Source organism: Malassezia sympodialis, genomic scaffold (genome assembly GCF_000349305.1).
Source record: "Malassezia sympodialis ATCC 42132 genomic scaffold, msy_sf_18, whole genome shotgun sequence".
Classification (NCBI taxonomy): Eukaryota; Fungi; Basidiomycota; class Malasseziomycetes; order Malasseziales; family Malasseziaceae; genus Malassezia; species Malassezia sympodialis.
Genome location: NW_017387816.1, coordinates 92,134 through 115,189, shown reverse-complemented (window position 1 = coordinate 115,189; position 23,056 = coordinate 92,134). Strand labels below are relative to the sequence as shown.

Genomic DNA, 23,056 nt, shown 5'->3' with positions numbered 1-23,056 from the left:
GTGTCTGTGTCTGCAAAGCCTCGGCGAGTCGGCCCAGGGGGGTATCGGGGCTCGTCGCCGCCATCGGCTGCGCGATGAGTCCGTCGCAGGCGAGCCGCTGCCTTCTCCACACGATGCGCGCGGCGCGCCCAGTGCGGGTGGTCCGTGGGCCCTGGCACTTGCCGCGCCGGAGCATCGCGTCCGCCGTGCCGACCATCTACGCGCTGGCCACTGGGCCGCCGCCCAGTGCCATCTCCATCGTGCGCATTGCAGGGTACGTATACGGCACTTACATGAGACCTCTCGCGAAGCCTCTCGGCGATGCAATGACGAGAACACACGAGTGGGTGCCGCGCCAGCTGGTCAAGCGCACGCTGCGACACCCATGCACACGCGAGATCCTCGATGAGGCACTGCTTGCCTACTTCCCGCCGGGCCAGTCGTTCTCCGGCGACGCCACGCTCGAGCTGCATCTGCACGGGAGTCCAGCGGTCGTGCGCGATGTGCTAGCGGCACTGACCGATGCACGGGCGCTTTTCGGCTCTCCCCTGCGCCCGGCGATGCCCGGCGAGTTTACACGACGCGCGTTTGAGCAGGGCCGCCTGGACCTGACCGCCTGCGAGGCGCTGGACGCCTTGCTCCACGCTGAGACATCGGCCCAGCGGCGACTGGCGCAGCAGGCGGGCGGCGGGCGGCAAGCGCAACTCTATGAAGACCTGCGCACAAAGCTGCTCCGCAGTATGGCGCACCTCGAGGCCATGCTGGACTTTAGCGACGAAGACGACATTGACGCGCGCTTATGGGACAGTGTGCGGGCCCAGGTGGCCGACCTGCGAGCGTACCTCGCCAAGGAGCTGCAGCTGGACGTGCCTGCAGCGCAGCGCAGCTACGTCGATGCGGCTCAGCATGGCGTGCGCGTCGCGCTGTATGGCCGGCCGAACGTCGGCAAATCGTCGCTGCTCAACCAGCTCGTGCGCCGCGACGCCGCGATTGTGTCGTCGCACCCAGGGACCACGCGCGATATCATTGAGGTCAGTATGGAGCTCGGCGGCTTCCGAGTCACGCTGGCTGACACGGCCGGCCTCCGCGAGACGCACGACGAGGTTGAGCAGCTGGGCATGCAGCGCACGCACAGTACGTGGGAGTCACTGACGCAGTGTACGTCGATGCAGCCGATCTGGCCGTGCTCGTTTGCACGCCGGACGACTGGACATCGCTGCCGCCGGCCGGGCCCACGTTTCTTACGCCGCACGAGGTCGAGCGCCTCGGACTGCGGCGTGCGTCCAGCGCCTGGGCCGGCGTGCCTGACCTGATCCTCATTAACAAGATGGACACGGCGCCGCCGGCGCCGCTCCCCACCCGCCACGCAGGCCATCCGTGCTACGTGTGGCACGCAAGTGTGGCGCACGCGCGGGGCATCGACCAGGTCCTGGAGGATCTTGGCGCGTGGGTGACGCAGCGGTACGCGACTGAGGCGCGCGAGACACCGCTCGTGACACAGGCGCGCCATCGGCACCTGCTGCTGGACGTCGTGACGTGCCTGGACACCTTTCTAGCCATGCCGACCGACGCCGACATCGTGGTGGCCGCGGAGGAGCTGCGTCGCGCCGCACAGCTGCTGGGCGAGATTACAGGCCACACGCTCTCGTCCCACGATGTGCTGGGCGAGATCTTTGCGCGGTTCTGCATCGGCAAGTAGCCATCACGAGGCAGGGCCGGTGCCCGATTGTAGGTACGCCAGGATCGTAGGGAGCGAGAGGGGCCGGCCCTCGTCCCAGCTGCTCGAGTCCCAAGCCACAGCGTCCTCGACGGACTTTTGCGCGCGCGCATACTCTCTTTGGGCTTGCCACAGGGCCTCGAGCGATTGGGTCGTCCGAGTCGACGCAGCAGGCGCCGGTCCTTCGCTGGGAAGGCCCACGTCCTGCTGCACGTCCCCATGGAGCAGTGGCGCCTCTGCGGGCGGCGCCTGGCGCGGCGCCTGCGTCGTGCCAATGGACCCAACGAGCCGCGGGCGTGCCTCGAGCTGCTGGCGCGGCATCACCGTGGTCAGCGCGCGCAGGCGAGGGACATGCCGCGGCGCCATGTACAGATGGATATACCCGGGCGCCGTAGCCGTGCCAAGCATCTGCTGCGCGACGTACCAGACGTCGGCAGACGGCGGCAGCGTAGACGCCTCAGGGCCCGCATCGAGCACGGCGCGCGCCCGCTCGGGGAGCGAGGCAATGGCCGTGTACGCCGCAGGATCGACGCGAATGGCGGGCCATGCGCCAGTTGGCTGTGCATGCCACCAGCAGTACAGGCCAAGGAGCGCTCCGACCGCATGCAAAACGGTGTGTGGCTCCGTCGTGGCGGCGCCCGTCGCGGCAGCGATACGATCCAGGAACGCATCGGCCACCGCCTGCATAAACGCGCGGCGAGTGCGCACCTCGCTGCCTAGCAGTCCACTCACTTGTGGCCACTGGTTGCGCGCCCACACGCGCTGGAAGACGGCCATCGCGCCGTACTCCCAGCGCAGCGAGCTCGGCGCATCCACATTCTGATCGAGCCATAGCCACGTGAGCGCAAACGCATCGAGGAGGATATGCACATCGCGCTGGAGCGCCTGTACGAATGCTGTCGAAGTAGCGAGCGCCGCAAACGAACACGAGGCCGCCTCGGACGGCGGCGTCGCCTCGCGACTCGGCGCCATCGCGTCCGTGCTGCGTCTGCGAAAGAACTACGAGGGACGACTCCACATTACTCCAAGACGCGCCAGTCGTCGCCCAGCTGCGACTCGTCGACGTAAAAGTGGCACACGGGCCTGCCCTCCCGCTCACAGGTGCCAGTGAGCGTGACCGGACCCTCCTGCTCACTGGGGGTGACGCGCCAGCGCGCCCACCAGCGGCCGACCACTTTCCCGTTCGACACATCGACCGTCTCGGCCACTAAGCTCGACACGGTGTGCTCGCCGACGCCCTGGGGGTTGTCGATCGTGAGTGGCGGGGGCACAGTCGGGAGCTCCCACGATGCAAAGGCGCGCGTCGACGGACGCAGGAGCGACGGCGAATAGACCGTCGTTTTGAGCGAGCGCATGTGCCAGCTGAGCGTCGCAATCTCCAGATAGTACTTGTCGCTTGCGTGGCGGGGCGGATCGCTTGGCGTATCGTCCAGGACGACATCGCTCGCGCCGTCGGAAATGTAGTGCAGCGGCTGCGACGCCGGGTCGGCGCGGCGCAGGGTCATGTGGCCGACATAGGGCGCACCGATCCACGAAATGAGCGCCGTACTCGTCGCGCTAGCGCCGAGCGTCGTCACAGCGACACCCAGACGCGCAGCCATCTCGAGCTTGTGCGGCCAGAGGACAAAGAGCGGCGCAAATACGGCCGCAACACCGAGCGACGAGAGCGAGAAAAGCTTGAGCCGGTAGTAGCTCATGCGCCAGGACCCCACGTACTGCGCGACGGCCTTGTTTTTTTCGGCGACGTACGCCGTGTGCGCGAACGAGCGCCACGGAACAGCGCGAAGAGGCATGGCAAGGGGCGCCGTGCTCGCGCGAGGGACCATGCGCCTACATGTGCGCATCGCTCCCAGCATACTGTCGTGGAAAGAGGCAACTACGAGCCTGTCACGTGGAGGACGCCGACCGCCGCCGTGCCTTTGAGGCGCGCGCCCTGCGCGTCCATCTTGGCGCTGCGCGCACCAAACTGGATAGCCCGTTTGGGCAGCGCGGCCGCATACGAGAGACCGCGCTGATGCGCTAGCTGACGTAGGAGTTTCTTGTCGCCCAGCGCATCGGCCATGTCCGCTTTGGCCTGCACCGGCAGCGCCGCGAGAAACGCCCGTACGGATCGGGCGAGATAGGGGTATCGTGCCTCGCGCGAATGCGCACTCAGCACGCGGTCGTCGCGCCCGAGATTGCGCGTCGGGAGGCGATCGAGATCCAGCTGCAGCTCGGCCGTGAGCGCCTCGTCGCCGCCACGCCGCCACGCCTGCCGGTGGCGCGCGTAGCCACCGAGGAGCTCGTCGGCGCCGAGCCCAGAGAGAAGGACGCGCGCTGGCGAGCGGTAAGGACGGCCATCGACCTGCCCCTCGCCTCGTGCAGCAAAGTAGAGTGCGCACGCAATGCTCAGGTCCATCACGGTCGCAGAGGGGTGCATGAGTGCCTGGACCGCCGGTGTGTGCGCTTCGTACTCGCTGTACGGCACATTGACCTCGACCATGTTCCATGTGCGCGTTGGATAAAGCCGGCGCAGGTCCTCAGCGCTTTTCCGCGCGGCCACACGGTCCGGCACCGCGTACATGTCGTGTGGAAAGGTGCCCGGCTCGGCTTGCGCGCCGGACGCCCAGGCGGCCGCTATCGAGCGGGGATTCTCGAACGCGACATTGAGCAGGTCGATGGGGGACTCGGGCGGCAGGTGCTCCGCCACCAGCGCGGCCAGGACCGTGCAGTCCAGGCCACCCGAGAAGAGCAATGCCACAGGGGCAGCCCGCGGCGTGTCGCGGAGCGCTTGGACGCGTAAGCGCACACTTTCGCTGAGCACCTGCTCGAGGAGGGGAAGGGCCTGGTCCACAGTGCACTCGAGACTGGGAGGGGCCAGCTCGAGGCGGCGCGCATAGGGCGAGCATCGCTCGAGGGGCACAGGATCTTTGTTCGCGCGCAGCGACAGGCGCCACAGCGACGTGCAGGGCACCTCGGTCCATGGCACATGTGCCTGCACACTCTCGACGCTCGCGGCCGACGCGAGCAAATGCGCGTTCGCAGGCTGAGCATACAGCAGTGACCGCCGTCCGAGCGGGTCGCGGCCATAGTACAGGGTATCATTCCGACGCTGCGTTAGCCGAGCCACGTACATCAAGCAGCACAAAGGCATAGGGGCCGTCCATATGCGCCAGCGTGTGCACGAGCAGAGCCTCGGAGAAGGAGGCGCCCGACCAGCGGTCAAACAGCTGCTGCGTGTCGTTCAGCGCCTGGTCAACAAGGGCGGGGTCTTCTGCCTCAAAGATCTCGCCATTCCATGTGAGCCAGAGCTGCTCGTCGTGCGAGACCAGCGGCTGCTGGACGACCGTCGGGCCACGCAGGCCCAGGACGGACGCATGCAGAGAGACGCGCCAGGCGCCCTGCACGGCATCGGCACCGCCCCATGCATCGTCGCCCCGCCGCTGCACCTGCTTCAGCACCGAGGGCCACACGGACGGGCACTCGGTGGCTGCAGGCCACGCCGCGCACGCGGTGCCACACATACAGCTGGACTGAAGACGCAGCGCTCATCACGTGTCGCGACAGAGGCCATCGTGCGCCTGGACCTTTTGCCCACCATGTCCCTGGACACGTTTGACCCGAATCAGGCGCAGAACCTCCCTGAGATCGAGAAGCAGATTGCCGTGCGCTGCGTGGAACACGCGCAGACCTACTGGAACCTGCTGGAGAAGGTCCGCGGCTCGGCGCTGCGGCTGACGAAGTAGGTGCGAGAGACTGACGCCAGGCTCGACGATGAGATCATGGCAGACTTTGACGAGACGTTCCCTGAGCTGTCTCAAAACGACGAGGCGATCCGCAAGATTGACGAGGACGCCATGAAGAGTGCCGCCGGCAAGGAAAAGTGGCGCAACTTTATCAACAAGTATGAGAAGAAAGGTAGGTGCCGCCGGCTTACGCAGTCGCCGACTTCAACTTTGGCACCCTGATCCGCACGGATGCGTCGGACGAGTACACGCAGTCGAACACGATCTTCCGTGCGTAGCCATGACTCACACCAGTGACGCGATTCCAGTTCTACGTGTTTGAAATTGCGCGCTGCCGCCGCGGCATGAACGACTGGATCTCTGCACAGGCTAAGAAGAGTAGCTAGAGGCAAAAGCTATCCACTAGGCTTGCCGAGCGGCGATCTTGGGCTCCCACGCGTACTGAGGTGAGTGAGGTGCACATACCCGCTTGGGCTTGGTCGTGTTGTAGGGACGGTACGCGCCGCGAGTGCCCGTGAAGTTTTCATAGGCAGGCTGGTGTCAGAAGAGCATACATACCGACTGCCAGGGCCGCTCGAAGTGAGAGGCGATCGGGTCTGTGCTGGGCGGCTCGCAGCGGGTGTGGGAGAGCCACGCGTGCCAGATGGGGTCGAGCTGCGTGCTGTCGTAGTCGTGGAACTTGTAGTCGACCCAGCGCGTACGGCCAGGCTGCTCTTCGTTGTTCTCCCAGTAGGTGTTGCCGTTGCTGGTGTGAGCCGCCATGTACACCTACCTGTCGATGCCGACCATGCGGCCCCACTTGGCATCACCAATGTACTGCATGTCGCGCCAGTACTTGGAAAAACCGCCCTGCTGGATGTACTTGAGCGTGCGCTGCAACGACATGGCGTAGAACAGGCAAGGCAATCGCTACGAGGCGGACCGTCCGACGGGGCCGTCGCTCGCCAGACCGACGTCACGTGCTTACTCTCAGGTGCGAGGCGCCTGCCTCACCCTGGCGGACGGCTCCCTCGGGCGCGCGCGCACCGTCACGAGTCTGCGGAGAAAGAAGCATGGCGGTCCGTGGGGGGCTATGAGAGTGGCAAGGCCGTGTTCTAGCGCATGTGCGAGGTGAAGATGCAGTCTCGCCCATGGAGAGCGGGCGTGCGCGCCGATTGCGCGCCGATGGCTCGGCAGCGCCTGTGCATGTGCCTTCGCTGCAGCACAGCACACGGCGCGCACGCACACGGGCGCTACGCCGTCGCTTCACGCGCCGTCGTACCAGGGACTGACAAGGTGGCTCAGGTGGAGGTCCGGCCGAGCGGGGGCAGGGGCCCCCTGTCATTGGGCCTCGCACCGGCTTCTTAGCCGTGGACCGGGCCAGCGTCCGCTGCACGAAGGTGGGGTAGTGGGGGCGTGCGGCGTCCCTTCTCCAACGACAACATGGCGGATTTCCCTGCTACGGAGAACGGCAAGATCTCGTTCAAGAACCGCGTGGTGGTTGTTACCGGTGCTGGTGGTGGCCTGGGTAAGACGTATGCACTGTTCTTCGCGTCGCGCGGCGCCAAGGTGCTGGTCAACGACCTGGGTAAGACGCCTGAGGGCAAGCCGGCGGCCGATCTCGTGGTCGAGGAGATCACCAAGAACGGCGGCGAGGCGATCGCCAACTACGACTCGAATACGGCCGGCGCGAAGATCATCCAGCAGGTGATCGACAAGTGGGGCCGCGTCGATGTGCTCATCAACAATGCGGGCATCCTGCGCGACCGCTCGTTCAAGTCGATGTCCGACAAGGAGTTCGACCAGGTGCTGGCCGTCCACGTGCACGGCTCGTTCGCCTGCGCTCACGCTGCGTGGCCGTACATGCGCAAGCAGAAGTTTGGCCGTATCATCAACACGTCGTCGGCGGCCGGCCTGTACGGCAACTTTGGCCAGGCCAACTACTCGGCGGCCAAGATGGCGCTCGTTGCGTTCAGCAAGACGCTCGGTATTGAGGGCGAGAAGTACAACATCCTCGCGAACTCGATCGCGCCGGTGGCGGCCTCGAAGATGACCGAGACGGTCATGCCGCCCGAGATGCTCGAGAACCTCAAGCCCGACTACGTGGTGCCGATCGTCGCGTTCCTGTGCTCGGCGCAGAACGAGAACGTCAACGGCGAGGTGTTCGAGATGGGCGCTGGCTTCTACGCCATGCTGCGCCGCGAGCGCTCGCGCGGCCATGTGTTCCGCACGGACGCGAGCTTCACCCCCGAGGCGGTGCGCGAGCAGATGGACGCGATCCTCGACTTTGACGAGTCGCCCGAGTACCCCAAGCGCATCACCGACGCCAACCTGGTCGAGCTGCTTGAGCGCGCCAAGGAGGCGCCGGAGAACAAGCAGGGCGACGGCAAGATCCCCTACGACGGTCAGACGGTGCTGATTACCGGTGCCGGTGCGGGTCTGGGCCGTGCGTACGCGCTGCTGTTCGCTAAGCTCGGCGCGAACGTCGTGGTGAACGACATGAGCGAGAAGAACGCGCTTGCCGTCGTCGACGAGATCAAGAACGCCGGCGGCAAGGCGGCGCCGAGCATCGGCTCGGTCGAGGACGGCGACAAGCTCGTCAAGGACGCACTCGATGCGTTCGGCGGCCTGCACACGATCGTGAACAACGCTGGTGTGCTGCGCGACAAGTCGTTCGCTGGCGCGAGCGAGCAGGACTGGCACCTCGTGCTCAACGTGCACCTGCGCGGCACCTACAAGGTGTGCAAGGCGGCGTGGCCCATCTTCCTGAAGCAAAAGTACGGCCGCATCATCAACACGACGTCGGCGGTCGGCATCTACGGCAACTTTGGCCAGGCCAACTACTCGACGGCCAAGTCGGGTATCCTGGGTCTCACGCAGACGCTCGCTGTCGAGGGTGAGAAGTACAACATCCTGGCGAACACGATTGCGCCGAATGCCGGCACGGCCATGACTGCGACCATCTGGCCGCAGGAGATGGTCGACGCGTTCAAGCCCGACTTTGTTGCGCCGCTTGTCGCATACCTGGGAAGCGAGGCGTGTGAGGTCACGAAGGGCCTGTTCGAGGTGTCCGGTGGCTGGATCGCGGCCGTGCGCTGGGAACGCGCGGGCGGCTGCGCCTTCGCGACGGGCAAGCCTGTGACGCCCGAGATGGTCCAGAAGAAGTGGGCCCGGATCACCGACTTTGACCCGGAGCGTGCCAGCTGGCCGTCGGCGCCGAGCGAGTCGCTGGGCGACATGGTCTCCAACTTCGGCAACACGGAGGACGAGGAGGAGGAGGAGACGGGCGACTTTATCGACCCCGAGGACACGGACGAGATCAAGGCTGCGAAGCAGGCGCAGTACGAGGCGACGCCGTTCGAGTACACGGACCGCGACGTGATTCTGTACAACCTCGGTGTCGGCGCCACGGAGAAGGACCTGGACCTCGTGTACGAGCAGGCGGAGAACTTCCAGGCGGTGCCGACGTTTGGCGTGATCCCGCCGTTCGCCGCGGGCAGCAGCATCTCGTTCGACTCGTTCCTGCCGAACTTCTCGCCGATGATGCTCCTGCATGGCGAGCAGTACCTTGCGATCAAGGGCCCGATTCCCACGGAGGCCAAGCTCGAGAGCAGGCCGCGCGTCATTGAGGTGCTCGACAAGGGCAAGGCGGCGGCCGTCACGACGCTGACGACGACCGTGAACGCGTCGACGGGCGAGCCGGTGTTCGAGAACCAGATGACCTGCTTCATCCGTGGCTCGGGCGGCTTCGGCGGCAAGAAGACGGGCTCGGACCGCGGTGCGGCGACGGCGGCGAACAAGCCGCCGTCGCGCCCCGCCGACAAGGTCGTGCGCGAGAAGACCGACGAGGCGCAGGCCGCGCTGTACCGCCTGAGTGGCGACTACAACCCGCTGCACATTGACCCGAACTTTGCGGCGGTCGGCGGCTTCGACAAGCCGATCCTGCACGGCCTGTGCTCGTTCGGTATTGCGGGCAAGCACGTCTTCCGTGCGTTCGGCCCGTACAAGGACATCAAGGCGCGCTTCACCGGCCACGTGTTCCCCGGCGAGACGCTCGAGACGTCCATGTGGAAGGAGGGCAACAAGGTCATCTTTGTGACCAAGGTCGTAGAGCGCAACACGCAGGCGCTCGGCGCCGCGGCGGTGACGCTCGACAACTAAATAGAGCATTGGCTACTAGTACACTACGCAATGTTGCGCAACACCAGCACGACCGAGTCGCCGCGCAGGAACATTTTCGAGATGAAGCGGTCCTTCTGCCGGTCAGTCAGCCGCACGCACATGCACAGGCTTCTTGCTCTTGCTCTTCGGGACCTCGGTCCACATCTCCTTGACATTTTCGAGCACCATGTTCGAGTGGCGGTCAAACGCCTTGACACGCGCCAGGAGCTTCTTGTTGTTGCGCAGCGAGATGAGCACCTGCGAGTGGTTGCGCACAGCCTGCTGCAGCACCGACAGAGGGCCCTGCGCAATCTCATACTGCTCCAGCTCGCGAAGCTGGCCCTCATCGAGGTCCGAGCGCGGAACGTTGACGTATTGACTGGGTTAGCGCCACGACGTACCTCATGTCCGCTCGCAGCGCCCCAGCGGTGCGGCCGGCGGGCAAGACGATAAAAGCACGTGATCTGCTCGGCCAGAAGGAAGAGCGCCGCACCACAGCTCCCCTCGACATCATGCCAGGAATCACGCTCGTGCTCGACCCGAGTGCGCGGCTGCCCTTCGTCACGCCGCTGGTTCTGTCGAACATGGCCGTGGAGCGTGGGGAGCCCGCGCCGGAGACGCGCTTTGAGGTGAATGCACAGACCGCGGTCCGCGGCGCCGCCACGGCCGAGGGGCCGCTGCCCGTGCTGCGCGCGCTCACGCAGCAGTATGCCGGCCTGGGCCTCGCCGGGAAGAGCGCCGAGGACCAGGCGTCCGTCGACGCCTACCTCGCGCAGTCGGATGCGCTCGCCGCCGCGCCGTTCCCGGTCGCCCTGCAGAGCGCCGACGACCTCGACCAGCACCTCGCGCTGCGCACCTACCTGGTGGGCCATACCGTGACGGCCGCGGACGCCGCCATCTGGGGCGCGATCCGCTCGTCGTCGCCGCTGCTCGGCATCATCAAGAAGCAGGCGCACACGCACCTGGCGCGCTGGTATGCGCATGTGGATGCCCTGCCGGCCTTTGCGGACGCCGTGACAGCCATGTCGGACGCCAAGAGCCAGATGTTCAAGCAGAAGAAGACGGCCGCTGGCTTTGACCTGTTCCTCCAGGGTGCCAAGGAGGGCGAGGTCGTCACGCGGTTCCCGCCGGAGGCCAGCGGCTACCTGCATGTGGGCCATGCCAAGGCGGCGATCCTGAACCAGTACTTTGCCAAGGCGTACAAGGGCCGCCTGATCATCCGCTTCGACGACACGAACCCCAGCAAGGAGAAGCAGGAGTTCGAGGACGCCATCATTGAGGACCTCGCCCTGCTCGGCATCCAGGGCGACTCGCTCTCGCACACGTCGGACTACTTCGAGCAGCTGCGCGACATGGCGCAGCGCCTGATCCGCGAGGACAAGGCGTACGCAGACGACACGCCGCAGGAGCAGATGCGTGCGGAGCGCATGGACGGCATCGCGAGCCAGCGCCGCAGCGCGAGCGTCGACGAGAACCTGCAGCGCTTCGAGGCGATGCTGCAAGGCACCGACGAGGGCCGCAAGTGGTGCCTGCGCGCCAAGATGAGCGTCGACAACCCCAACAAGGCGATGCGCGACCCCGTCATCTACCGCTGCAACGTCGATGTGCCGCACCAGCGCACGGGCACGACGTGGAAGGCGTACCCCACGTACGACTTTGCGTGCCCCGTCGTCGACAGCCTCGAGGGCGTGACGCATGCTCTGCGCACGAACGAGTACCACGACCGCAACCCCCAGTACGAGTGGTTCCTGCAGGCGCTCGGCCTGCGCCACGTCGACATCTGGGACTATGGCCGTTTGAACTTTGTATACACGCTGCTGAGCAAGCGCAAGCTGCAGTGGTTCGTCGACCACGGCGTAGTGAGTGACTGGAGCGACCCCCGCTTCCCGACGGTGCGCGGCATCCGCCGCCGCGGTATGACGATCGACTGCATCCAGCAGTTCATCCTCTCGCAGGGCCCGTCACAGCAAATCATCAACATGGAGTGGGACAACATCTGGGCACTGAACAAGCGCCTGATCGACCCCGTGGTGCCGCGCTTCGTCGCGCTGCCCGAGGCGCAGCTCGTCAAGGCGACCATCGCCGGCGCGCCGCCCGCGCACGAGAAGCAGGTGCCGAAGCACAAGAAGAACGCCGAGCTCGGCATGAAGACCACCGTGTACGACAGCCAGATCCTGCTGGAGCAGGCGGACGCCGCGAGCTTCGACGAAAACGAGGAGATCACGCTCATGGACTGGGGCAACGTCATCGTGCGCCGCAAGTCGGTGGACGAGGCGGGCGTCGTGACCGGCCTGGAGCTCGAGGCGAACTTCGACGGCGACTTTAAGGCGACGAAGAAGAAGGTGACGTGGCTCGCGCAGCCGACCGAGACGCGGCACCTGACGCCTGTGACGCTGCTCGACTTTGACTACCTGATTACGAAGAAGAAGCTCGAGGAGGAGGACAACTTCGTCGACTTCCTGACGCCGCAGACGCGCTTCGAGACGCACGCGCTGGCGGACGCAAATGTCGCCGCGCTCAAGGAGGGCGACCAGATCCAGTTCGAGCGCAACGGCTACTACATCCTCGACAAGGTGCAGGGCGCCGACGGCCGTCGCGAGTTCATCAGGATCCCCGACGGCCGCGCCGCCTCGAGCGCAAGCAAGGCGGCGCCGGACGAGAACCCCGAGCAGAAGAAGGCCGCCGCGGCCGCCGCGCGGGCCCAAAAGGCAGCGAACAAGAAGAAGAAGGCCGAGGCCAAGGACCCCGTGCAGCAGCTCATCGAGGAGGGCACGAGCAAGGTCAACATGTACAAGGCGCCACTCGTCAACCAGCCCACCGACGTGCCCGTTCGCAGTACGTATGCCCCACTTACCCAGCGTCCATGTACAAGGTCGACCCGATTCTGTAGTGCGTAGCATCACGTGTTCTCCGCCGCGTCTCTTTCCGCGATGAGTGCGACGCGCACGGGGCCGAGTCTCGGCGCGCTGCCGCTCACGGCCGTCGTCGCCGTGAGCCTCGGCAATGGCATCGGCGCGAATGGGACCCTGCCGTGGCGCCTGCCGAAGGACATGGCGTACTTTCGCGCGGCCACGCTGCACGCCGCCGACGTGTCGCGCGAGGACGCGCGCATGCGCGAGGCTGGGTACGAGCGGCGCGCAGTGCCCGTGAAAAATGCCGTTATCATGGGCCGGCACACATGGGACAGCATCCCGCCGCGCTTCCGCCCCCTCCAAGGCCGCATCAACGTGGTCGTCTCGACGACCATGGCGCCAAGCGAGCTGGGTACGCCAGGGACCGAGCAGGCCGACACCCTGCTTGCACGCAGCCTCGACGAGGCCGTACAGCTGCTGCAGGAGCGCCGCTACGCACGCTACAACCTGCCCGGGGCGACGGCCGGCACGGCCCTGGGCCGTGCGTTTGTGATTGGCGGCGCACAGCTGTACCGCACGGCCCTGGCCCAGCGGCCCACCGCTGATACCTGGATCCTCGAGCAGCTGCTCGTCACGCGCATCCTCTCGCCTATCGATGAGCATACTATGGACGTGTTCCTCGAAGAGTTTCGCTCGCCAGTGCAGCGCGCCAGGGACGAGGCCACCGCGCGCACGCTTCCCCAGGAGCTGCTGGCCGACGGCGAGGCGCACGAGTCAAGGTGGCTCCTGGTTCCCAGGGACGAGCATGCGCGCCTCGTTCCCCCCGCGCAGGCCGACCTGCTCGGCCGCGTCGTAGACGACAAGGGCATCGCCGTGCACTTTCAGTGCTGGCGCCGTAGCTCCTAGTGGAGGTCTCTCATGGCCGACGACGCAGCGGCACCGCCGGTCGCGAGCGATGCGGCGCGCACGCGCGAGCAGGCGAAGCAGTGGAAGAAGGAGCGCAAGCTGCAAGCGCAGAAAAAGACGCCAATGCCACAAGAAGCGCCGCCCGCCAAGGCGCAGGGCCGCGCGGGAGACCCACCGCAGGTGCAGCTGTCCAAGACACTGGCCTACATACTGCGCCACGGCACGCAGAAGGAGCACCTCGAGGTGCGTGCCGATGGCTATGTGCGCCTGGATGCTGTGCTTGCGCGTCCGCGTATTGGGAAGATTGCGATGGACGACGCGGGGCGCGCGCCGACGCACGACGACGTCGAGGCCGCCGTGCACGACAATGCCAAGAAGCGCTTCGAGCTGACGAGCGGCTCGGACGCGTCGCCCGCCGACGAGGGTACGTGCCGCTGGATCCGTGCCGTGCAGGGGCACTCGATCGCGGCCGTCACAGACCTGTCGCACACATCGCTGAGCCCGGCGAACGTGGGCGAGCACCTCGCCGAGGAGAACGGCATGCACTATGCGATCCACGGCACGGACGAGCATGCATTTGAGCAGATCCTCGCGAGCGGCGCGCTGAAGCGCATGCGGCGGAACCAGATCCACCTGGCCAAGGGCCGGCCCGGCGCGTCAGGGATCATCAGCGGGATGCGCCGCAGGTGCACGCGCCTGCTGTACGTGGACGTCGGCCGCGCCCTCGCCGATGGCGTGCCCTTTGACGTGTCGCCGAACGGGGTCGTGCTGACACCGGGCGTCGGGGACTCGGGGGCGCTGCCGCTGTCGTACGTGGCGCACGTCACCGACGCCGAGGGCCGCCAAGTGTGGTCCTGTCATGCATCTACACAGTAATCATGGGCTGTTCCGTAAGGACAAAGGGGAACACCTCCTGCTCCAGCAGGTTGGCAAACTCGCCAGGCGTGTCCTGGTGCGCCTGTGCGTCGGCTGCGTGCCCCTTTTCGGTGCGGGAGAGGTACTCGTCCAGGTAGCCAAAGTGGCTCGTGAGGGATGTGAGGATCGTCTTGGCCTTGCGCGGCGTAGGCTCGATGACCACGGTAAAGTACGTAGCAGGCAGGCCGAAGCGCAGGACGCTCTCGACGAAGGTGCGCACGACCTTGAAGTGGATCAGCGCCTGGTACGCGTCGGCAAAGTGCGTGCGGCTGAGCCGCAGCAGCTCGGTCCAGAGCTCCTTCTCCGAGGCGCCCGCCTCGTACAGCTCCTGGCGCTCGCGCTCGAGCAGGCCCTCGTCCCACGTAAAGTCGCGCACCTGGCCCTTGACCTCACGGCACTTTTGCACAAACTCGTCCTGCTTCTTCCTGAACACAGTCACATTGAACAGCGCATACTCCTCGTCCTCCGCAAGCTTGCGGGACGAGCGGGGCACAACGAGATCGCACAGGCGCTCGTAGCTGTTGAGCCACTGGGACGCCTGGTTCTTGGGCACGACCACGAGCAGCGTCACGAGGAACTCGGAGCTCGGGTCCACCAAGTCGTCGCGCGACACAATGTCCGCGAGCGAGCACACAGACAGGTTGCCGCTGGGGTAAGCGCTGGATACGTACTGCTTCTTGCGCTCGAGCTGCTGCAGCTGGCCCTTGGCCGCATTGTAGGTGTTGAGCTTCTGCTTCATGACATGGTCGATAGACTGCATCTCGCGCGTTAGGCGCTCGACGATCTCGTTGAGCGACTTGTCCGCGCGGTACTTGCCGTTGTGCCAGTGCCACGACAAGAGGTAGTCCTCTACGCTCTGTCCGTCGATCAGCAGGTGCTCGTTGAGCGCCTCCTCGTCGTCATTCACGAGCGCCCGCAGCGTGTCGACAATGCGCGTCGTAATCGAGCCAAAGAGCGCGTCGATCTTGGGAAGGTCCTCCGCCATGATAATCAGCGACTCGAGCGTGCCCGTCTTGAGCTCAGGCAGGGGGAGCGGCGCCAGGTCCTGCTCCTCGCATGCCGAGTCCCGTACCAGCCGCGAGACAAGCTCTCGGTGCATCTGCTCGGTGCTCTTCTCCTCCTGCACGGGCACGCTGACGATCCAGTAGCTCGATTCAGAGGGCATCCTGGTGGCCGTGCGATCCATCGCTCGCCCGCGCGGGCGCCGCGGTTTTGCGCACGTGGCCTATGCATCTCCGCCTCCAGCGACGCCGCCGAAATGAAGTGCGTGCGAGCCAGGCTAACCGCAGCTCGGTCAAGGAGATCCAGCGCATCAATGAGCGTGAGCTGGAGCTCGGCATCCACGGCACAGGGTCGTGGCATGACCAGTACAAAGGTGCGTTTGCATCACTCATTCAGACTCGGCCTACGTGTTCGTGGGCGGCCTCCCGTACGATCTCACCGAGGGCGACGTGATCACGATCTTTTCGCAGTACGGCGAGGTGGTCAACATCCACTTGCCCAAGAGGCGAGCGGAACCGGCACGCGATGGACGCCAGCCACGGCAGGCACCCGCGCCGAGCGGCCACAACCGCGGCTTTGGCTTCCTCATGTACGAGGACCAGCGGTCGACCGTGCTCGCCGTGGACAACCTAAATGGCACCAAGGTGCTGGGGCGCACGCTGCGTGTGGACCACGTCGCCCACTTTGAGCAGGAGCGGATCCGCGATGCAGACGGCAATCTCGTGGAGGCCAAGGAGCAAATGCTCAATTGTGCGCCGCCAGAGATCGTCTTGGACGAGGAGCCGGGCGATGACGCGGACCTAGAGGACCCTATGGCGGCCTACCTGGCGGACAAGGCACGGAAAAAGCGGCGAACAGGCCGCGAGCACCGCGACAGGTCCCACCGGCCACGGACGCACGACAGCGAGCGGGAACGCAGTGACCGGGAGCGCCGGGAGCGCCACCACAGTCGCCACAGCGACCGGCATAGCGACCGACACAGTCGCCGCCACGCCGACCGGCACAGCCATCACCATACCGACCGCCACGCCGACCGACCGAGCCAGGACGCTGCGCGGGAGCCGGCGCCCAACGATCGGGCGAGATCCGTGACGCCCACGATGGACCGTAGCGCGCCGATCGGTACACCATAGTGGAGGCCACGTGCAGTGCCTGACCGGCACGACCATCCGTCTGAGCGGCGGGGATGAGCATGGGCTGCTGCGTGCGAGCGCGCGTGCTCGCAAAAAGCGCGCCAACTGGCTGGCGTAGTGTGCACGACTATGTGCGCACGCGCAGTGGCACAGGCGTGCTCGCCCGCCTGCCCCTGCGGGCTGGCGTCACGTTCGGCGCCGAGCAGAGTCGCGGCGATCGTGCGCGGCAAGAGGACGCGTTGTCCGTCGCATGCGTGTCGCTTCCATGCGAGGAGCTGCGCAAGGATCTCGTACATCGGGCACCACACGGTGCCTCGCGCGACCCCTGGTTCGGCTGGAGCTGCGACCAGGCAGGTGGCGCTGACCTCGGCTCCCAGGTCGTCTGGTTTGGCGTGTTTGACGGGCACGGCGGGCCGTCCGTCTCGTCGCTCCTGGCTGACAAGCTGCACAGCGTGTTTGAGCGCGTGCAGCCTGATATGATCACAGACACTGGTACGCCTGCCGACTCACACAGTACGCTATACGCGCTCGCTGGGTGGCTACTTTGCGCGCTTTAACGGCGGCACGCTCGAGCGCTGGGTCGACCAGTCGCAGTGCGAGCGTGTCCGCACGCCTCCCTCCTCCCTCTCCGCGCTCACACAAGAGGCGCAAAATGCAAGTCCGCCCCCCCTAGAGCACTTTCAGGCCCTCGACGAGTGCGGCGATGCGCATGCGACCTACACCACCCGCATCCCGCCCCCTGAGACCCTGCACCGGGCCGACATGACGATGGAAGATCGCGCCACACTGGCGTGCCTTATGGTACGTGCGTGCTGCTCACAGCAGATGGACCGCGAGGTGCATGAGAACGAGGCGTACCGAGGCGCGGGCTCGACGGCGTCCGTGCTGCTCTTGCACAGCCTGGATTTGCCGGCTGTGCCGTGGTACGAGAGCGAGTACCTTTCCACGACGACCATCCAGCTAGGTGACACCCGGTTCCTGCTGTGCAGTGTAGACGACGGCCGTGCGGTGCCGCTCACGACGCTGCACCACCCCGACGACCGGGGCGAGGCGGAGCGCCTAAGCCGCCTGGGCGCCGGGATTGTCACGGACAGCTTCGGCGAGCGGCGCTTCCTCGGGACGCTGGCAAACACGCGCGCCTTTGGCGACGTGCAGGCCAAGCGCTATGGCGTCACGGCGGAGCCGGAGGTACACTCTCTCGTGCTGCGCGGCGCGCAGTTTGCCTTTGCGATTGGCGTGAGCGATGGCATCAGCAGCGTCATGAGCGATCAGGAGATCGTGGACGAGTGCCGCGACGCACGGCACCCCCAGGAGGCGGCGCAGCGGGTGCTGCGGTACGCCGAGGATGTCGGCACCGACGACAACGCCACGGTCGTGGTCGTCCCGCTGCGTGGCTGGGGGCACATTGGCGGCACAGACCGCACGCGCGCCAAGCGCGCGTCGCGTCGGACCAATACAGACATTTACCGCACACGGCGGCAGTAGCTATGAACGAGGTCGCTTGCGTGGCGGGACCGCCGCGCGGTGCTTGACAGACGACACGAGCGTAGAAAGATCGGACGTCGGCGTCTCGGTGGCGGGTCGCTCGTGGCTCGCCTGCATGAGCCGCCGCATACCGGCGGTCTGCACAAAGCTGGGGTGGCTGGGATCGATCGCGAAACGGTGGTCCTCGTGGACCGCAGCAAAGCGGGGATCGTGTACATCCATCTGGAACGATGGCTGCACGAGCGCCGCGCGCTTCTCGGCACGGCGCGCCTCGCGGCGCCGCTGGTGCCGCGAGAGCGACTTGCCCTGCAGCTTCTCTGTGCGCACAATGTCCTCCAGGTTAAAGTGCTGCTCGTCGTCCGAGGCTGCCTCTGCCACGGGCTCCGGCGGCTCGTCCGCGCTCTCGGACGGCTCGCCCTCCTCCGCCGCACGCGCTGCCGAGGCCTGCCGGCGGCGCTCGCGGCGCTCGCGCTGCTTGCGGCGGTACTTCTCGATCGTCGTCTCCTCAGGCGCCTCGGCGGCGGTCGCGTCGGCCGAGAGCGCAGGCACAAACGACACCTGCATGTCGCCCTCCGGCTTGGCGTAGAGGCTGTCCGTGTCCTCGGCGTCGTCAAATGCGCTGCGCTTCGGAAGGTCCGTCAGCAGCGAGCGCAGGCGGCTCTTGCTCTGCTCGGCGGCCTCCGCGCCGTCCTCCTCGTCGCTGGACGCGAGATACGTCTTGAGGTCGTCTTCGTGCAGCGCGCGGGAGTTCCCAGCGCGCGTCAGCTTCACGCGGCGCGGGTCGTCCTGGTCCCACGTCAGACGCACGCGCGAGTGCCGCAGGGCATCGGTCTTGTAGTCGAGGGGCTCGTAGCGCGCCGCATCCTCGGTCGCCTCGTCCGCGAACCCGGCGTCGCGGCCCTCCTCGCCGTCGGGCAGCGCCATATCGTCCGGCACGAAGCGCAGGTCGAACATGTTCGCCGAGCGCTCCATCTCGGTGCCGTCGATCTCATTGTACACGTGGCGCGCACTCGCCGCGCTGTCGAACGTAGCCACCGCGTAGTAGTACCGCAGGCGCTCGAGCTGGTACTGCCGGAGCGCCTCCTCGTCGAACTCGCTGCCTTCGTCGACCTGCTGCGCGGCCTTCTTGCCCTCGCGCTTCTGGAAGATGGCGCGCGGCGGGCCCTGGACGTCTTCGCGCGCAAGGCGCTCGCGCCCAAAGTCCGACAGGTACACGCGCACCGAGAGCACCTGGCCGCGCACAGGCGCCAGGGCCGCGTGCGCACCGCGCGCCGTCTCGCTCACGGGCGCAAGCGGCTCGCGCGTGGCGTGCGGCGACACGAGACTGCTAAACACCTTGAACAGATCAATCGCCCGCACATGGTCCCAGTCCATGTTGACGACCGCAAGACGCCGCGTGTCGTCGCCGCGCGCAACATCGTCGGCCGGGCGCGCGCGCGCCTCGCGGTCCAGCTCAGCCGCGACATCCCCGTCGATCTCCTCGTCCAGATCGATAGACGCCTCCGACTCGTCGCCATCTTGCGTCGCACGGCGCACAGCCGCGGCGCCGCCAATCACGACGTCGCCATCCGACTCGTCCTCCGACTCGTCCTCCTCCTCGCTGCTGCTCTCGAGCTCGCCCTCGCCACGCGCATAGTCGACGGACGGCGTGTCGAGGCGATACAGGTGCGCCAGGTCGTCGGCCTCCCGCACGTGGCGGTGGCGGCCGTAGCGATCCGGCTGCTTGGCCCCCTTGCTGAGTACGTCCTTGAAACGCTCATCTACAGCGACTTGCGTGTCTTGGCGGCGCGCGCGGCGGAAGCGCGGGTCGCTATGCACGCGCTGGAACCGGGCGTCCGGCCCCGCCATGGTCGCTGCAAAAAAGGCCCATTTCGCCGACAGAGCCTCCACTTTTCGCTACCTACGCTAGGGCAAGCAGGGCGAGCGGCAGCTGCTGGCGCGAGCCATCGCCCAGGTCGCACTCGGCGAGCTCGTCGTGCAGCTGCTCGATCGTGACCTGCGAGCCGCGCATCGCGCCGTCCGTCACAATGCAGCGGTCGCCTGCGGCACTGGGCCGCAGTGGCTCAAGGCACGCCACAGGCACGTCCGAGAGCTGCGCACCTGTCTCGAGCTCGATCTTCGCCACGGCAGGGTTCCGCGCCAGCACGCGCCCTGTCGAGCCATCGTATGCGCCCCGCTGGTACGACGTGCCCTGCGCGTCGCGGCCCACACGCACACGCATGCCCTCCATCAGCGGCACCGGCGGCGCAGGTGGCGCGCCCCACGGGTTCGGGTGCGACGGCGCGGCTCCGTACGGGTTGGGCGTCGCACTCACATGCGCAGGCGTGCGGCCTCCGTACGGGTTGGGTGTCGTACTCGCGTACGGATTCGGCGTCGTGCTCGCGTACGGATTCGGCGTCGCACTTGCGTACGGGTTGGGCGTCTGGCCCACCGGGTAGGCCGGCGTGCGGCCGCCGTACGGATTCGGCGTCGCACTTGCGTACGGGTTGGGCGTCTGGCCCACCGGGTAGGCCGGCGTGCGGCCGCCGTACGGATTCGGCGTCGCACTCGCATACGGATTGGGCGTCTGGCCAAACGCAGCGTACGCGGGCGTACGCGCACCGTACGGGTTGGGTGTCGCACTCGCGTACGGGTTGGGCGTCTGCCCGAAGCCGCCGCCATACGCCGGCGTCATGCCACCGCCCATGTACGCGGGGGTCTTGCCGCCCATACCGCCGTACGCGGGCGTCATGCCGCCCACCGGCGCGCTCGCGTACGGGTTCGGCGCGGCCGGCCCAGGGCCCACGAGGCGGCGGCTCTCGCCCGTGACAGGATTCTTCTCGACCATGTGGTCCAGGGGCACCGTGAGGATCTTCGACATGGTGTGCAGCTCGACACGCGCCATGCCGCCCGTCGTCTCCTTGATGATGCCGCGGTACGTCTTGTAGGGGCCGCGCACAATCGCGACCGACTTGCCCGCGAATATGTCGCGCCCCCCGCGCCGCGGGCCGGACGCATTCGCACCGCCATCCGCGTCGAGCGCGCGCAGTGCAGGGTTCATCTGGCTCAGATCCGTCTTGGGCCGCACGGACGTCGGCGCGAGTGGCTCGACGTACGAGGCACGCACGAGGAACAGGCCGCCATGCTCCGTGTACGCGCGGTTGTGCACAAACAGCAGCGTCGAGTGCACAATGTGGAGCACCTGGCCCTGCCGGAACTGCGACAGCGGCCACTCGACCTCCTTGACCATATCGCCTACGTGCACCTCGTGGCCGTTGTGGTCGAGGGCCACGGCGCGCGCCGTGTCACGGCGCATGGAGATCTGGTGGGGCTGCACGGTGACGACGTGTCCGTTCTGGTCGAGCACCTTGAACGACTCGCGCTCAATCTTGAAGATCACACCGACCGTCTGCGCGTCGAGCTGCACGAGGTTGTGCAGCTCGTAGCCGCCAATCACGTTCACGCCCGAGCCGACCTCGGCCGCCTCGCGAATGTCCTTGGAGAAGACCGAGACCTCCTTCAGCGACAGATCCGACAGGAACGTGGTGACGCCGTCCTCGACTTTGACAACGAGACCCGTCTCGTCGGCGTGCTTCCCGGCGAGCACCTTGATGTGGTCACCAGCGCGGAACTGCTTCCGCACACAGGCCGCCGGCACCTCGATCTTCTGGCCGGCGAGCGCGCCGTCCGGCACGTCGAGCGTGACGACATCCCCACTCATCGCCTCGACCACGCCTACGACGCCCGCCTGCTCGCCCTCAAACACCTCGACGTGGTCGCCCGGCTGCAGCGTCGCCTCGATGCCGCGCTTCGACGCATCGGCCAGCAGGTTCAGGTCGACGCCCGCGCCTTCCGCGGGCGTCTCGCCGGTGAACTGCAGCACCTCGTCGAGGCTCGGATGCACGTCGTCGATCTGCAGCGCACTTATCTTCATGTCCTTCTCGAGGTAGCCATCGCGGAACGTCTCGCCGCCAAACACCCACACGCCGCCCCGCTTTGTAGGGTACTCATGGGGGTACACTTTCTGCACCTCCTCCGCATTGAACAGGCGTGGCGGCGGGCGGAAACCGAGCGACGTGAGCGCGGCGTTGACCGGCTTCTTCCGCTTGCGGCCGGCACGGTCCGTGTACGTATCGCGCTCGCCCGGCGCCATATCAATGCGCGGCACCAGCTTCACACCGACCTCCTCGCCATTCTCCGTCACGTCGAGGACCTGCGCCAGGTCGCCTGCGTACTTGCCGCGCTTGACACGCACCCAGCCGCCGACCGGCACCTCGGTGCTCTTCTTCTGCAGCTTGAGTAGATCGGCCATCTCGAGAATCGGCACAAGGAACGGCCGCGTCTGGCCCGTGTACACACCCGCGAGGCCGTCGAACGCGTCCAGCACATCGTCTGCGCGCCGCGCCTCGACAAACAGCTGGCCATCGAGCGAGTCGCGGCAGAAGGCCGAATAGATGCGCAGCGGGCGCCCCTGGGCCTCGCGTGTGAGCGCGCGGCGCAGCACCGTGGCGACCAGGTGCTTTTCGCGGCCGCGCTTGCAGCGAATGCGCCAGAGGCCCGGGTCGTCCACACTCGGCATCAGCAGGCGCTGCGGCACATCCGCGTAGTCCGACTGCGACGCGTACCGCGAGCTGCGGGCGTGGCGCTGCCGCAGCTCCTCGGCGAGCACCTCGGCGCTCATCTCCTCCTCCTGGCGCCGGAAGCGGTCCAGCCGCTGGTTGTCGGCCGCCGTGCGGAGCTGCGCTTCGCGGGACTCGTCGAGAATGTCATCAGCAATGAACCCGTCCTCGCGCAGCAGCTCCTCTGCCTCCTCGTCTTCCACGTCCTCGTCGTCGCTGTCGACCTCGGCCTCGACATCAAGGAAGCGGTTGCGGCGCGGCTTCTTCGACCGCCGCCCGTCCTCCTCATCCTCATCGTCTTCCTCGTCTTCCTCCTCGTCTTCTTCTTCCTCCTCCTCGTCCTCCTCGTCCTCTTCGTCGCCCTCTTCAGCGGGACCATCATCCTCTTCCTCTTTTACGTCGTCCGCCACGGGGGCCCGGGCATCAGCCGCGGTCGCCGCCTCTGGCACCTGCGATCCCGTCTCGTCCCGGGCCGCTGCCGCATGGATGGACTCCGCTGCGTGCGCGGACGGGTCGCGCTCCTTTGCCTCCATCGCCGTCGCCGTGACGAACCGCGCTGGCTCGGCGCGGCGGGTTGACTATGATTAGTCAGCCTCTGTCGCAG

At 66.7% G+C, this 23,056-nt stretch overlaps 14 protein-coding genes across 14 annotated transcripts; 7 read left to right on the top strand and 7 right to left on the bottom strand.

The window, feature by feature from the left end:
- Positions 1–305: 305 nt before the first annotated feature.
- On the top strand, positions 306–1,678 carry MSY001_3130 (uncharacterized protein; the record flags this gene model as incomplete). Its single annotated transcript, XM_018885022.1, has 2 exons — positions 306–1,113; positions 1,137–1,678. The coding sequence occupies 2 exons, from the start codon at positions 306–308 to the stop codon at positions 1,676–1,678; spliced, it is 1,350 nt and encodes a 449-aa protein (XP_018741623.1).
- Positions 1,679–1,681: 3 nt separating this feature from the next.
- On the bottom strand, positions 1,682–2,668 carry MSY001_3129 (uncharacterized protein; the record flags this gene model as incomplete). The annotated part of the gene is made up of 1 exon (XM_018885021.1): positions 1,682–2,668. The coding sequence occupies one exon, from the start codon at positions 2,666–2,668 to the stop codon at positions 1,682–1,684; it is 987 nt and encodes a 328-aa protein (XP_018741622.1).
- Positions 2,669–2,715: 47 nt separating this feature from the next.
- MSY001_3128 (uncharacterized protein) lies at positions 2,716–5,199 on the bottom strand (the record flags this gene model as incomplete). The annotated part of the gene is made up of 3 exons (XM_018885019.1): positions 2,716–3,526; positions 3,577–4,721; positions 4,810–5,199. The coding sequence occupies 3 exons, from the start codon at positions 5,197–5,199 to the stop codon at positions 2,716–2,718; spliced, it is 2,346 nt and encodes a 781-aa protein (XP_018741621.1).
- Positions 5,200–5,274: 75 nt separating this feature from the next.
- Positions 5,275–5,699, top strand: MSY001_3127 (uncharacterized protein; the record flags this gene model as incomplete). Its single annotated transcript, XM_018885018.1, has 3 exons — positions 5,275–5,417; positions 5,442–5,593; positions 5,617–5,699. The coding sequence occupies 3 exons, from the start codon at positions 5,275–5,277 to the stop codon at positions 5,697–5,699; spliced, it is 378 nt and encodes a 125-aa protein (XP_018741620.1).
- A 124-nt stretch (positions 5,700–5,823) lies between these two features.
- Positions 5,824–6,183, bottom strand: MSY001_3126 (uncharacterized protein; the record flags this gene model as incomplete). The annotated part of the gene is made up of 2 exons (XM_018885017.1): positions 5,824–5,955; positions 5,980–6,183. 2 exons carry the CDS (start codon positions 6,181–6,183, stop codon positions 5,824–5,826), a joined length of 336 nt encoding a protein of 111 aa, XP_018741619.1.
- Positions 6,184–6,843: 660 nt separating this feature from the next.
- Positions 6,844–9,561, top strand: MSY001_3125 (uncharacterized protein; the record flags this gene model as incomplete). Its single annotated transcript, XM_018885016.1, has 1 exon — positions 6,844–9,561. The coding sequence occupies one exon, from the start codon at positions 6,844–6,846 to the stop codon at positions 9,559–9,561; it is 2,718 nt and encodes a 905-aa protein (XP_018741618.1).
- A 23-nt stretch (positions 9,562–9,584) lies between these two features.
- MSY001_3124 (uncharacterized protein) lies at positions 9,585–9,967 on the bottom strand (the record flags this gene model as incomplete). Its single annotated transcript, XM_018885015.1, has 3 exons — positions 9,585–9,656; positions 9,682–9,940; positions 9,963–9,967. The coding sequence occupies 3 exons, from the start codon at positions 9,965–9,967 to the stop codon at positions 9,585–9,587; spliced, it is 336 nt and encodes a 111-aa protein (XP_018741617.1).
- A 106-nt stretch (positions 9,968–10,073) lies between these two features.
- Positions 10,074–12,451, top strand: MSY001_3123 (uncharacterized protein; the record flags this gene model as incomplete). The annotated part of the gene is made up of 2 exons (XM_018885014.1): positions 10,074–12,396; positions 12,420–12,451. The coding sequence occupies 2 exons, from the start codon at positions 10,074–10,076 to the stop codon at positions 12,449–12,451; spliced, it is 2,355 nt and encodes a 784-aa protein (XP_018741616.1).
- Positions 12,452–12,491: 40 nt separating this feature from the next.
- MSY001_3122 (uncharacterized protein) lies at positions 12,492–13,818 on the top strand (the record flags this gene model as incomplete). Its single annotated transcript, XM_018885013.1, has 3 exons — positions 12,492–13,297; positions 13,325–13,747; positions 13,773–13,818. 3 exons carry the CDS (start codon positions 12,492–12,494, stop codon positions 13,816–13,818), a joined length of 1,275 nt encoding a protein of 424 aa, XP_018741615.1.
- Positions 13,819–14,184: 366 nt separating this feature from the next.
- On the bottom strand, positions 14,185–15,420 carry MSY001_3121 (uncharacterized protein; the record flags this gene model as incomplete). The annotated part of the gene is made up of 1 exon (XM_018885012.1): positions 14,185–15,420. The coding sequence occupies one exon, from the start codon at positions 15,418–15,420 to the stop codon at positions 14,185–14,187; it is 1,236 nt and encodes a 411-aa protein (XP_018741614.1).
- Positions 15,421–15,461: 41 nt separating this feature from the next.
- On the top strand, positions 15,462–16,369 carry MSY001_3120 (uncharacterized protein; the record flags this gene model as incomplete). Its single annotated transcript, XM_018885011.1, has 2 exons — positions 15,462–15,555; positions 15,633–16,369. The coding sequence occupies 2 exons, from the start codon at positions 15,462–15,464 to the stop codon at positions 16,367–16,369; spliced, it is 831 nt and encodes a 276-aa protein (XP_018741613.1).
- A 59-nt stretch (positions 16,370–16,428) lies between these two features.
- MSY001_3119 (uncharacterized protein) lies at positions 16,429–17,854 on the top strand (the record flags this gene model as incomplete). Its single annotated transcript, XM_018885010.1, has 2 exons — positions 16,429–16,861; positions 16,884–17,854. 2 exons carry the CDS (start codon positions 16,429–16,431, stop codon positions 17,852–17,854), a joined length of 1,404 nt encoding a protein of 467 aa, XP_018741612.1.
- Positions 17,855–18,194: 340 nt separating this feature from the next.
- MSY001_3118 (uncharacterized protein) lies at positions 18,195–19,702 on the bottom strand (the record flags this gene model as incomplete). Its single annotated transcript, XM_018885008.1, has 2 exons — positions 18,195–18,219; positions 18,264–19,702. The coding sequence occupies 2 exons, from the start codon at positions 19,700–19,702 to the stop codon at positions 18,195–18,197; spliced, it is 1,464 nt and encodes a 487-aa protein (XP_018741611.1).
- Positions 19,703–19,754: 52 nt separating this feature from the next.
- MSY001_3117 (uncharacterized protein) lies at positions 19,755–22,985 on the bottom strand (the record flags this gene model as incomplete). The annotated part of the gene is made up of 1 exon (XM_018885007.1): positions 19,755–22,985. The coding sequence occupies one exon, from the start codon at positions 22,983–22,985 to the stop codon at positions 19,755–19,757; it is 3,231 nt and encodes a 1,076-aa protein (XP_018741610.1).
- Positions 22,986–23,056: the final 71 nt, after the last annotated feature.